Below are 13,194 nucleotides of genomic sequence, written 5' to 3' on the forward strand. Positions count from 1 at the left end.
CACAAAGTCGCCATTTGGATAAGCAGACAACTATTATAAACACGAGCATTTGTTGGTTGGTGCCAATAAACACGTTTAACAAAGACAATATATTGCTAAAGGATCGTTTCAGAGCCACCTGGTATTATTTGTGAGTTTATCTGGTATAATGAAGTGAGCAGGTATTATCTATTGTGCAGCCCTACTGTCATTACTGGCCGACTGATGAAGGAGAATCCGTCAAAGCGGGACCTTACTTCGTCACCCTGAATAGCAAGACAGAACGCAGAGGATCCAAAGTCACATCCTACAGTCTCAGCTTGGGAAAGAAGGTCTGTTTTTGTCATTGTCTCCGTCTCTCTCTTCTCCGTACTGTTTGACACTGTTTACTCTGAATGATAACACGCGATTGGCATTTTCTTCAAAGTTCACTATTTTCTGCTAATTGTTAGGGTGAAAATAACCCCTCCCTCCTTGTAAGGGACTATAACTATAGTTACCAATGTTTTGTTTGTTGTTTGTTGTTCACTCGTATCTGTCAAACGTCATTGACAAAACCGGTGATAAGTACGACTTGCTTTGCATTTAATACGAATGGGGCGCAACTCTGTTGCCGACCCTTGGCTTGTTTTCTGTATACGATCCAAAAGATACTTTCTTTGCGGCTCACATTCAGATAATAAAGTTGTACTGCACATTTAATATTGAATATTGACTAATGTTTATTTCCTTATCTGACCAGGGAGTAAAAACTGCCCGAGCGGTGGAACTGCTGCACTACAAGGGGTGGACAGGGAAGGTGGGGGGAAGCACCTCCGACATCCTGCATCTGATTGACACCCTGGTCACCTTGCAGAACACCAACACCGACCGTCTGCTGGTGCAGTGCAGGTTGGACAATTTGTTTTTTAATACTTGATGTTTTATCATCGTTTCAGGTGTAGAGACTAGTTGTTGTTGATGTTGTTGTTGCGTTGTTGTTGTTGTTGATGTAATTGTTGTTGTTTTTGCTGCTGCTGCTGTTGCGTGCGTTGTTGTTGCTTCAGATGGGAAGAGGACTGGGGGGAGGGGGGCTGGGGGTTGTCTATTTGTTATTTGCTATTTAAACTAGCAGACAAATGCGAAACTGTACCTTCCGTTATCTCGCCCATGCTGTTTGTTGTTGTTGTTGTTGCGTGTGTTGTTGTTGTTGTTATTGTTGTTGTTGTTGTTGTTGTTGTTGTGTGCTTTGTTGTTGTTGTTGCGTGCGTGCGTTGTCGTTGTTGTTATTGTTTGTTTAGTAGGGGAAAAGGACTTGGGAGAAGAGGGGGGGGGGGGTATATGTTGTTTGTTTGTTGCTGTTTGCCCATGGCGGTGTTAAACTAGGAAAAAAATGCGTAACGTTGCCTTCTGTTAAATTGTTATGTTGGTTGTTGTTGTTGTTGTTGTTGTTGTTTTGTATTTTGTTTTTTTGTGTGCATTTCTGAATCCAGGACAAAGATAAACCTCGATTTTTGACATAGGCACATGCATTTTCATTGCGCAATCTGTTGGGTGTGTTCAATGTTGATGGTGTAGGAAACAGTCAAACAAGTGTGCCTTTTTACTGAAATATTTTGAAACGAACGTTGCTGTGCAGTGATGGAGTTGAGAAAAGCGGAATGTTCTGTGCCCTGTGTGACATCATCAACCGTATGACGTATGACCGTGAGGTTGACGTGTACATGACTGTCAGACACGTGCAGAGCGTCACACCAAAGGCTCTGTCGTCTGCTGTAAGTATACAGCTAGCTTGTGTATGTGTATGTTTGAGTGTGTGTGTGTGTGTGTGTGTGTGTGTGTGTGTATGTGTGTGTGTGTGTGTGTGTGTGTGTGTGTGTGTGTGTGTGTGTGTGTGTGTGTGTGTGTGTGTGTGTGTGTGTGTGTGTGTGTGTGTTTCCCCCAACAAAACCTTTCCATACATTTACGATGTCTTCCTGTTTATATTTTTATGTTTGCCATTTGTCCCACAGTGGTCCCTTCTCTGTGTTTGTCCGTTTCTAAACCCACGGTCAATTCGCTTCACATTCGTTGTGTTTTTAAAGGGGTTTGCGGAATTGCTTGCCATTTCCTGGCGTGATTCTTGTCTTACTCCTACTACTGCTAGGCTAGCTGTAACGGTCCTATTAGACTTTGAAAGTATCAATTTAAATATCTTGATACTTGTCTTGTTTTTTTACCTCTGTTTTGATGAATATTGTCCGACCTGACAAATATAAAATGTTACCCATGAAATTGTTATATTAGTGTCATTCTAGTATTTGGACTATTATATTGCCATTTTATAGGTTTGTTTAATAACAAAAAACTTGTTTGTGTCCGCAGACGCAGTACCGCTACTGTTACGGAGTGGTACAGAACCGCGTCCGAGAGATGAGCGTGTATGCCAATGCTCCTCAACGCTGAACATGGAAACCTCAAGACCTTTGCTCAGCATTCATTGCAGTCTGCAAGGTTGGGAAGACCGATTCTACGAGGCTGTGATTTGAGATCATAAGCAAGTAATACTCAGCTCACTTGGCTCACTACAGATGTGATAACTGATGCACCCAGGCAGCATAGAGAACACTAATCCAACATGAATTCCACTGTAAGTGTCTGCCATTATCTCTGACAGGAGATCGAGACATTGCAGCAGATCCATACCTAGCTATACCACATCGCATAATACACGGCTCTTATATAGCTCCGCTTGTATTTTGTATTTTATTATGACATTTGTGTTGCATGTTATGATTCCTAAAGAGATATAGTATAGTAAACAGTTTCCCAATCAGAACAATGCTTTGATACTACGTCTAGCTGTTGATATGTTCACTGTACAGTTTCATTCATATTTCTTAATATATTGCTATTTCATATGTTACGAGGATTTCCATTGGTCAATTGGGCAAAACTGAGCTCAGTGCAAAAGTGATATCGACGACATTTCCGTCGATATCAGTTTTGATATCGACGACCTCTTTATTGCTTCCCCACTTCAAAAACAAAAACACCTACATTTAAAAACAAACAAATATATATGAAAATGTAATGATCCCAGAATTTAGTTGAGCAAGTGACTAAAGACTTTTTGAAAGAAAAGACATTAGGAAATACTGAAAATTACAAGAAAAGAGTGAACAAAAAGAAATAATAATCAGAGGGAGGGATATGGAACAGCCAAAACTGAGACAAATACTTTTGTAATTTCTTTACAGTAAATACAACATGTCCAGAGAATTAGCAATATATCTAACATTGACTGACTGTGTGATGATATCTTCTGCTATTGGTCTGTTTCGACAGTGATATCAAAATCTCGACCTCCGGTCTCGATTTTGATATCACTGTCTCCACAGACCATAGCAGAAGATATCATCACACAGTCCGTCAAGATTGGGTAATATTGCTATTTCATATGTTACGTGGATTTCCATTGGTCAATTGGGCAAAACTGAGCTCAGTGCAAAAGTGATATCGACGACATTTCCGTCGATCTCTTTATTGCTTCCCCACTTCAAAAACAAAAACACCTACATTTAAAAACAAACAAATATATATGAAAATGTAATTATCCCAACATTTAGTTGAGCAAGTGACGAAAGACGTTTTGAAAGGAAAAGCATCTCAAAATACTGAAAAGTACAAGAAAAGAGTGAACAAAAAGAAATGATAATCAGAGGGAGGGGTATGGAACAGCCAAAACTGAGACAAATACTTTTGTAATTTCTTTACAGTAAATACAAAATGTCCAGAGAATTAGCAATATATCTAACATTGACTGACTGTGTGATGATATCTTCTGCTATTGGTCTGTTTCGACAGTGATATCAAAATCTCGACCTCCGGTCTCAATTTTGATATCACTGTCTCAACAGACCATAGCAGAAGATATCACCTCACAGTCCGTCAATATTGGGTACTGTTATCCTCTTGCCTGTGTAATATCAAAGGATTAAAGGGCATAAAACAGGCTGACAAGAGCAGGCACCAAAAAGTTGCAGAGAAAATGGACCGCATGCGTGTGTTAACTTGTATGTTGTTAGTCTTATACTGTCTTGATGTTGTTGCTTTTATGGATGTATTTCGCTTGTTATTTTTTCAATTTTGTATTCTCCTTCCTGTCCCCTTCTACAGATCTCCGTATCGTCCGCCTAATCAAATATTATTTTGCTTTTAAGAGCACGTGTATAAGCTTAGCTTGTTGTGCTCCATCTATTAATTTGATTGTATGCGGCATTGTTATCTATAATTTTCTGAATAACATTGTTTAAACCAAGGGACCGCAAAAACCGAACTCCTGCTTTCCCCGTTCTGCCAGCCCTCCAGCTTCACATGTCCTGTCTGCAGCAGACTGTGATGCGAGGATGGGGTCTTTAGTCACGTAAGGCGCTGCAGCGCATCCACACACTGACACAAGGCGCATCCAGCGTCATCTCACGGGACGCTATGCCAATGATGATGATGGTGAAAGTATTCATATCATCTCATGAGACGCTATGCCAATGATGGTGAAAGTATTCATAGCATCTCACAAGACGCAATGCCAATGATGGTGATGGTGAAAGTATTCATAGCATCTCACGAGACGCTATGCCAATGATGGGGATGGTGAAAGTATTCATAGCATCTCACGAGACGCTATGCCAATGATGGTGAAAGTATTCATAGCATCTCACTAGACACTATGCCAATGATGGTGAAAGTATTCATAGCATCTCACTAGACACTATGCCAATGATGGTGAAAGTATCCATAGCATCTCACGAGACGCTATGCAAATGATGGTGAAAGTATCCATAGCATCTCACGAGACGCTATGCCAATGATGGTGAAAGTATGCATAGCATCTCACTAGACACTATGCCAATGATGGTGAAAGTATCCATCGCATCTCACGAGACGCTATGCCAATGATGGTGATGGTAAAAGTATTCATTGCATCTCCCAACAGCAGATCAATCAAATACAACACATTTTTTCTCGTTCTAGTGTGCCTTGACTGAACAATTTACTTGCCCTTTCTGCATCGATGGTAGATGAACATTTCCCTCCGAAATAATACCATGACATATATATATATATATATGCGTCTCCGTGGACTGTTACCAGTGATTTTCATTTTCTGTTTGTCAATAGATATTTGAGTGTGTTCATGCGTTTCTAGATTTTGTTAGTGTGCTTTCACTTGATTAAACAAGTTACATTATTGAATTCCAATCAGTTTTTGTTTCTTTATTGTATACATTTTATTTTGTGAATGTATACCGCTGTGTGTGTATAACTATGTGTCTGTGTGATCTTGCCTCGCAGATGCTTTTGAAATTTAGCCTTTGAAAGTGATATTTTGGGTCTCTCATTGAGATGAAAAAGTAGATTTGTAACCGCAGGAGCTTATTTAAAATTTAAAATGCTATTATCCATTGTTATCATATCGTCACTTGATATCTTCACAACACCACGGTGTGTCAACTGATTCCGTTCATCCACCGGATGTTTCCGTTCATCCGCAGGATGTTTCCGTTCATACAGCCTCATTTTCGTCACTTGCTTGGGGAAAAACGTTGTGGTAAGTCGTGTGGGCAGCGCGCTTGTGTGATATTGAAAGAATAAGGTAGCGAAATGGTTGGGCTATGTGTACGATAAGTACCAAGGTGCTAGTAATCCTAATGATAACACAGGCAGGCCGATCGTGGCAAATATGCCTGATTTTTTTTAACATTTTCTTGTTTTTCTCGCTCTGTTATCGAATCTGACCCCTGATTTGCACATGATCACCAAAACCATTGCCTGTTACGACATTTCGCTTGAACAGAAGTTTATAGAAACCCATGGCTTTTGTACAATCACTTGTCTTTTGAAAACATGCAGATTCCGTTCATACACCATGTTTCCGTTCGTACAAAAGTGCATGTTTCCGTTCGCACGAACAGCGTTTCCGTTCATACACATTCGTTAGATCAGAGCGAAACAGGCCCCCACTACAAGTTATGTGTGTTCCAATGGTTGTCAGATAGCACAATGTACGAATGCGTGTGATATTGGACCTATGTAAACCATAAGATGAATTGAATTTGCAAAAAACAGTTGTTTGTCCGTTCGTACTGATTTTGACGACAAAATGTGTCCGTTCGTACTACTTTCATCAACTTGTTTCCGTTCGTACGCTTTTCAGTAATGTGTTCGGTGACGGAGCTTTCTGGGTGTTTTGATAAGAACGAAGATTGATGTATGCAGTTTTGCTTGCTTTGCAGCACTGCAACTAAGACTGAACATTTGTATTTACTTCTATCATGCCATTTGCTTCACCTGTGATAATCATGAGCAGAATTTAGACAAATCAAGAAAAACATTATCCAGGCTCTATCAGTCCTTTTTACATTTAGTCAAGTTTTGACTAAATGTTTTAACATAGATGGGGAATCGAAACGAGGGTCGTGGTGTATGTCTGTGTGTCTGTGTGTATGTGTAGAGCGATTCAGAGAAAACTACTGGACCGATCTTCATGACACATTACATGAGGGTTTCTGAGTATGATATCCCAAGACTTTTTTCCATTTTTTGACTCACATGCGAAGCAAAAGTGAGTCTATGTACTCACCCGAGTCGTCCGTCCGTCCGTCCGTCCGGACGTCCGTCCGGACGTCCGGAAAACTTTAACGTTGGATATTTCTTGGACACTATTCAGTCTATCAGTACCAAATTTGGCAAGATTTAGGCATGCAAAGTATCTGACAAAGAAGGGGCACCAATAAGGCCTCGCGGCCTTCGGCTAACAAATATAGCCGCCCCTATATACTACTACTACTACTACTACTATGATGACAAGGCCCCAAAAAACATACATAGCATCTTGACCTTGCTTCAAGGTCAAGGTCGCAGGGGCCATAAATGTTGCCTAAAAAACAGCTATTTTTCACATTTTTCCCATTTTCTCTGAAGTTTTTGAGATTCAATACCTCACCTATATATGATATATAGGGCAAAGTAAGCCCCATCTTTTGATACCAGTTTGGTTTACCTTGCTTCAAGGTCAAGGTCACAGGAGCTCTTCAAAGTTGGATTGTATACATATTTTGAAGTGACCTTGACCCTGAACTATGGAAGATAACTGTTTCAAACTTAAAAATTATGTGGGGCACATGTTATGCTTTCATCATGAGACACATTTGGTCACATACGATCAAGGTCAAGGTCACTTTGACCCTTATGAAATGTGACCAAAATAAGGTAGTGAACCACTAAAAGTGACCATATCTCAAGGTAGAAAGAGCCAATAAGCACCATTGTACTTCCTATGTCTTGAATTAACAGCTTTGTGTTGCATGACCTTGGATGACCTTGACCTTGGGTCAAGGTCACATGTATTTTGGTAGGAAAAATGTGTAAAGCATGTGAGTCGTATGGGCTTTGCCCTTCTTGTTCATAAATGTCCTTGATGACGTCATACCCGACTTTTTAAATCGATTTCGAAATTTTAATTTTAATCATAATTTTTATATTTTTAATTTTCAGAGCTTGTTTTTAATCCGACTATAACATATTTATATGTTTTTTGAATCAGAACATGATAAAGAATAAAATAAAAGTAATTTTGGATCATTTTATAAAAACATAATTTTAATTACATTTGTTCAGATTTTTAATGACCAAAGTCATTAATTTTTTTTTTAATCAGAAAATGATGAAGAATAAGAAGAACGTAAATTTTGATCGTTTTATAAAATAATTATGTTAATTACAAATTTCAGATTTTTAATGACCAAAGTCATGAATTAATTTTTAAGCCTCCAAGCTGAAATGCGATACCAAAGTCCGGCCTTCGTCGAAGATTGCTTGGCCAAAATTTCAATCAATTTTTATTGAAAAAATAATGAGGGTGTGACAGTGCCCCTCAACTTTTACAAAACGACGGATATGACGTCATCAAAGACATTTATCGAAAAAATGAAAAAAACATCTGGGAATATCATACCCAGGAACTCTCATGTACAATTTCATAAAGATCGGTCCAGTAGTTTACTCTGAATCGCTCTACACACACACACACACACACACACACACACACGCACAGACACACACACACACACACACACACACACACACACACACACACACACACACTCACACACACACATACACCAAGACCCTCGTCTCGATTCCCCCTCTATGTTAAAACATTTAGTCAAAACTTGACTAAATGTAAAAAGGTTATAGTTTTTTAAAGACGTACCTGATGTAAAATAATAGTAACAAGTCGCGTAAGGCGAAATTACTACATTTAGTCAAGCTATGGAACTCACAGAATGAAACTGAACGTAGTCCGCCGCTAGTGAAAGTGACGAGCCTGTTTGGTGCTGTAGCGGCTGCGCTGTGCTTCATAGCACGCTTTACTGTACCTCTCTTCGTTTTAACTTTCTGAGCGTGTTTTTAATCCAAACATATCATGTCTATATGTTTTTGGAATCAGGAACCGACAAGGAATAAGATGAAATAGTTTTTAAAACGATTTCGGAAATTTAATTTTAATCATAATTTTTATATTTTTAATTTTCAGAGCTTCTTTTTAATCCAAATATAACATATTTATATGTTTTTGGAATCAGAAAATGATGAAGAATAAGATGAACGTCAATTTGGATCGTTTGATAAAAAACACATTATTATTACAATTTTCAGATTTTTAATGACCAAAGTCATTAATCAATTTTTAAGCCTCCATGCTGAAATGCAATACCGAAGTCCGGCCTTTGTCGAAGATTGCTTGGCCAAAATTTCAATTAATTTGATTGAAAAATGAGGGTGTGACAGTGCCGCCTCAACTTTTACAAAAAGCCGGATATGACGTCATCAAAGACATTTATCGAAAAAAAGAAAAAAATATCCGGGGATATCATTCCCAGGAACTCTCATGTCAAATTTCATAAAGATCGGTCCAGTAGTTTAGTCTGAATCGCTCTACACACACACACGCACAGATAGACAGACACACACACATACACCAAGACCCTCGTCTCGATTCCCCCTCTATGTTAAAACATTTAGTCAAAACTTGACTAAATGTAACAAGTCGCGTAAGGCGACATTACTACATTTAGTCAAGCTGTCGAACTTACAGAATGAAACTGAACTCACTGCATTTTTACAGCAAGAGCGTATACACGCCGTGGATCGTGTAACTCTGCATTTGCGCCACCGCAACTTTTTATCGCTTCACGCCGACGAAGAGGCAAGCTGCGAGGTAGGTCTCTCGAATGATAAATTAAATTGTTAGAATGCTAGGCACTCAGCATGTTCTCAAGTGTTGCATTTCACATACTTATATCCTTAGCTATATTTCTGTATATATTTTTTGATGCTTTGATGGCCCTGGTGATCGTGACGATCTGTTTTTCTTCTCGTTTCCCCATGTTTTGGGCATATTTTCAGTTTCTGCGTCAAATGCAACAAAACGGAGATTACTGGTTATTCTTGGACATGTTCACTGATAACTTTAATGTTTTATGAATCTCCACGTGTAGTTTCTCTGTATATAGTTCCATATATACTTTGCAAGAAGCAGATAAAAACAGAGTGTCAACAACTCTCTGTAATTCGCCACCGCATCAATTCAATGTTAGATGTAACTCGTCACCGCATTTTTTGTTATTCGCCACCGCACTACGCAAATTGTTATTTTCAAACGCAACAACATCGTGGAGGCATTTAAACCTTTATTTTTGTCACAAAACTGACAGCAATTGATAGGAGCATTTTAACTTTAGTGCTGCAAGTTTTAAACTCAGGGGCGTGGCGTGATCTTGCCTATGCAAAGGATTTAAAGGCACCATGAGTTGACAAATCAAACTGTAGTATTTCTTCTTCTTCTTCTTCTTCTTCTTCTTCTTCTTCTTCTTCTTCTTCTTCTTCTTCTTCTTCTTCTTCTGTATGAAAAGTATGCTTATCTGTACTTGAGTGTATAACCCACATGTACTGGAATGTGCTTTTATATATATATATATATATATATATATGACCCCCCCAAAAAAATCCCTGGGACTGTGAGATTCAAGAGGTTTAGGGTATGATGACATCAATAGGAAATATAACAGTGTTTACCGTAAGAGTGAAAAAAATACTATATTTACAAGTGGGAAATGCATCGATGACTGCTAGTGATGATCTGAACAGATTACGCAGCAAAATAAAGACACATCAGAACATGAAGACCAACGTTTTCACCAATGAGATTTCACTTCTAGGAAGGCACGCTGATGAAAAGTTTGTCCTCATGTTCTCTTATGCATTCATTTACATTCGGAAGATTGACTACACATACAAGAATGTACAAAAACGTTCCGCATGGTTTGAACATTACTTAGTGTAAGGTGACGAATGGCAGGATGGATAGCGTACTGCCCCTATGATCCGCTTGATTTCCTTGGCCTCGGGTTCAATCCCTTGCTGGGACAGTTCATAAAGTGAATTTGGGTTTACGCTATGCATTAAAAGCTTGTCGTCAGTGGTTTTCTTCCGGGTCCTACCAGTTTGTTTTCCTCCACCATTTCAAAAATGTAAATTAATTGTGCCCATCTGCAAAAATTAAAAAAAAATTATCTTTCCAAATTCTGATTTCCTAATTGCAGCTTTAATCCTTCGTACCACATGGTGAGTGTGTGTTGTACGATTGTCACCATGTGAGCGTACGTGTTGAAACAAAGCGCCGCACTTTGAGCTCGTAATGAGAAATCGCGCGTATTAAATTTAATTATTATTATTATTATTAGTTACTGGCAAGCTGCTCAGATCAGCCCCCCCTCCCCCGCACACAAACACAACTGATTTTATATCAGTGAAACTAACCCCTGTATGCATTTTTTTTCTCAATGTATTTATTTAATTTATTTATTCTGTTTTTACAACCCACTGCCAAAACATTTCAATTTTGTTTGTAGTGGACATGTTTCTACATCCCCTGACCATGATCATTTTCATTTCTGATGTCTTTGTCTCCTCCATTTTATTTTTTTAAAGGCATATGCTTGTTGCAGTACACTCCACAATCTTAATCAATGTTTATGTCACACAGGATTGGAACCAAATTGTGGGGCCAAATACCACATAATTCTAAAATTCTTAAAGGCATACTAACGCACTCCCGTGTTTACAAAGTGTAGTTTGCCCACAATCGATGTCAAACGCACCATAAGACCATATAATGACGATACGTCACCATGCGCGGACCATAATACATGCATTACAGCTTGTTCTAGCCTCTGAAAAAGTGAGGATGTCAACAAAGCCGCGGTGTTCTCTCCCTTGCATCAACGTTACATGTGTTGCCAAATCTAAAAATAGGACTATCCAGATCAAAATGAAAATTCAAATATCTCAACATTTAAGGGGTCCTAGACCACAATATTTTGCAGGGAACTTAATTTAGTCTGTCTCCAGCTGTTGGTAAAGCAATTAGCGTGTATAGTCATCGAGTACATATGGCTTTAAGCTTCGTTGGTGTTTATGTGTGTGAAATAATTCTAAAATTCAGTCATTCCTATTACCAGCGACAACACAAAAACTCATCAGTTTGACGCTGGAAGAGAAAAGAACGCCTCTGACAGACGTGACGTTTTTCGGGAAAGAAGAATGACGAAGAATGTGGGAGTGAAACGCCGCCAGGTGCGTCTCAGAAACGTGTTCTACAAAAGCTGAACTATACACTGAACTGAACAACTCCAAATCAATATTTTCAATTGGAAGTGACAGAATCACTGAACTCTTCAACATATTATGCAATTCATTAGACAAGTTGCGGTGGCGAATAACATCCAAGACGTGAAATTGCGGTGGCGAATTACACCAAGCATCGGTGGCGTATAACATGAAGTCTAATTGTTTGTGTTTTCTTTTGCCGCGTGCGTCACCCAAAGACAAAATTGTGCAACATCATTCATCAAGAATACAAAGGACATGTTTAGCTCACAGGATATCATCACGGGAATGCATCAACTAGTGCTGTTTCGTTGAAGTTACGAAGGAAGAGACAAATCGTGCAATTTTTACTACAATTCCAGCAGAAATCGGACTTCTGAACTGCCGAAACCTGACATTTCGACTAAAAAAGCACGTGCCTTAGACCTTGAGTATATACTTCTTTAAAATGTACTAATGAAGAATCTAGATGATGCCTGAAAGTCCTACAAATTTTCATTTTCTGTGAGAGACCTACCTTGCAGCTTGCCTCTTCGTCGGCGTGAAGCGATAAAAAGTTGCGGTGGCGCAAATGCAGAGTTACACGATCCACGGCGTGCGTATACTCGTAGCATCGTCAGTCCACCGCTCATGGCAAAGGCAGTGAAATTGACAAGAAGAGCGGGGTAGTAGTTGCGCTAAGAAGGATAGCACGCTTTTCTGTACCTCTCTTTGTTTTAACTTTCTGAGCGTGTTTTTAATCCAAACATATCATATCTATATGTTTTTGGAATCAGAAACCGACAAGGAATAAGATGAAAGTGTTTTTAAATTGATTTGGACAATTTAATTTTGATAATAATTTTTATATATTTAATTTTCAGAGCTTGTTTTTAATCCGAATATAACATATTTATATGTTTTTGGAATCAGCAAATGATGGAGAATAAGATAAACGTAAATTTGGATCGTTTTATAAATTTTTATGTTTTTTTACAATTTTCAGATTTTTAATGACCAAAGTCATTAATTAATTTTTAAGCCACCAAGCTGAAATGCAATACCGAAGTCCGGGCTTCGTCGAAGATTACTTGACCAAAATTTCAACTAATTTGGTTGAAAAATGAGGGCGTGACAGTGCCGCCTCAACTTTCACGAAAAGCCGGATATGACGTCATCAAAGACATTTATCAAAAAAAAGAAAAAAACGTTCGGGGATTTCATACCCAGGAACTCTCATGTCAAATTTCATAAAGATCGGTCCAGTAGTTTAGTCTGAATCGCTCTACACACACACACACACACACACACACACAGACACACACACACACGCACATACACCACGACCCTCGTTTCGATTCCCCCTCGATGTTAAAATATTTAGTCAAACTTGACTAAATATAAAAAGAGCACTAAACTATCAGACGTGAAAAGTGTTCTATTTACCCATCAAGCGGGAATGGACCTGGTGCCTAAACGTTTTCACAGAAAAGGCATTTCGGAGGGGTAGGGGTGTGGACGCTCCTGAGAAGGCTAAACTTGACT

The 13,194-nt window shown here is 38.8% G+C and overlaps 1 protein-coding gene across 1 annotated transcript in view; it reads left to right on the plus strand.

Moving 5' to 3' along the window:
* The window catches only part of LOC138965703 (receptor-type tyrosine-protein phosphatase epsilon-like), a 70,000-nt gene extending 64,807 nt beyond the window's left edge, over window positions 1-5,193 (plus strand). Inside the window, exons 20-23 of the mRNA XM_070337878.1 lie at window positions 180-311; window positions 722-870; window positions 1,598-1,733; window positions 2,323-5,193. Coding sequence (XP_070193979.1) covers window positions 180-311; window positions 722-870; window positions 1,598-1,733; window positions 2,323-2,403 — 498 coding nt within the window. The 3' untranslated portion in view covers window positions 2,404-5,193. The remainder of the gene's footprint in view (window positions 1-179; window positions 312-721; window positions 871-1,597; window positions 1,734-2,322) is intronic.
* Window positions 5,194-13,194: the final 8,001 nt, after the last annotated feature.

This window comes from Littorina saxatilis, linkage group LG4 (genome assembly GCF_037325665.1).
Source record: "Littorina saxatilis isolate snail1 linkage group LG4, US_GU_Lsax_2.0, whole genome shotgun sequence".
Taxonomy (NCBI): Eukaryota; Metazoa; Mollusca; class Gastropoda; order Littorinimorpha; family Littorinidae; genus Littorina; species Littorina saxatilis.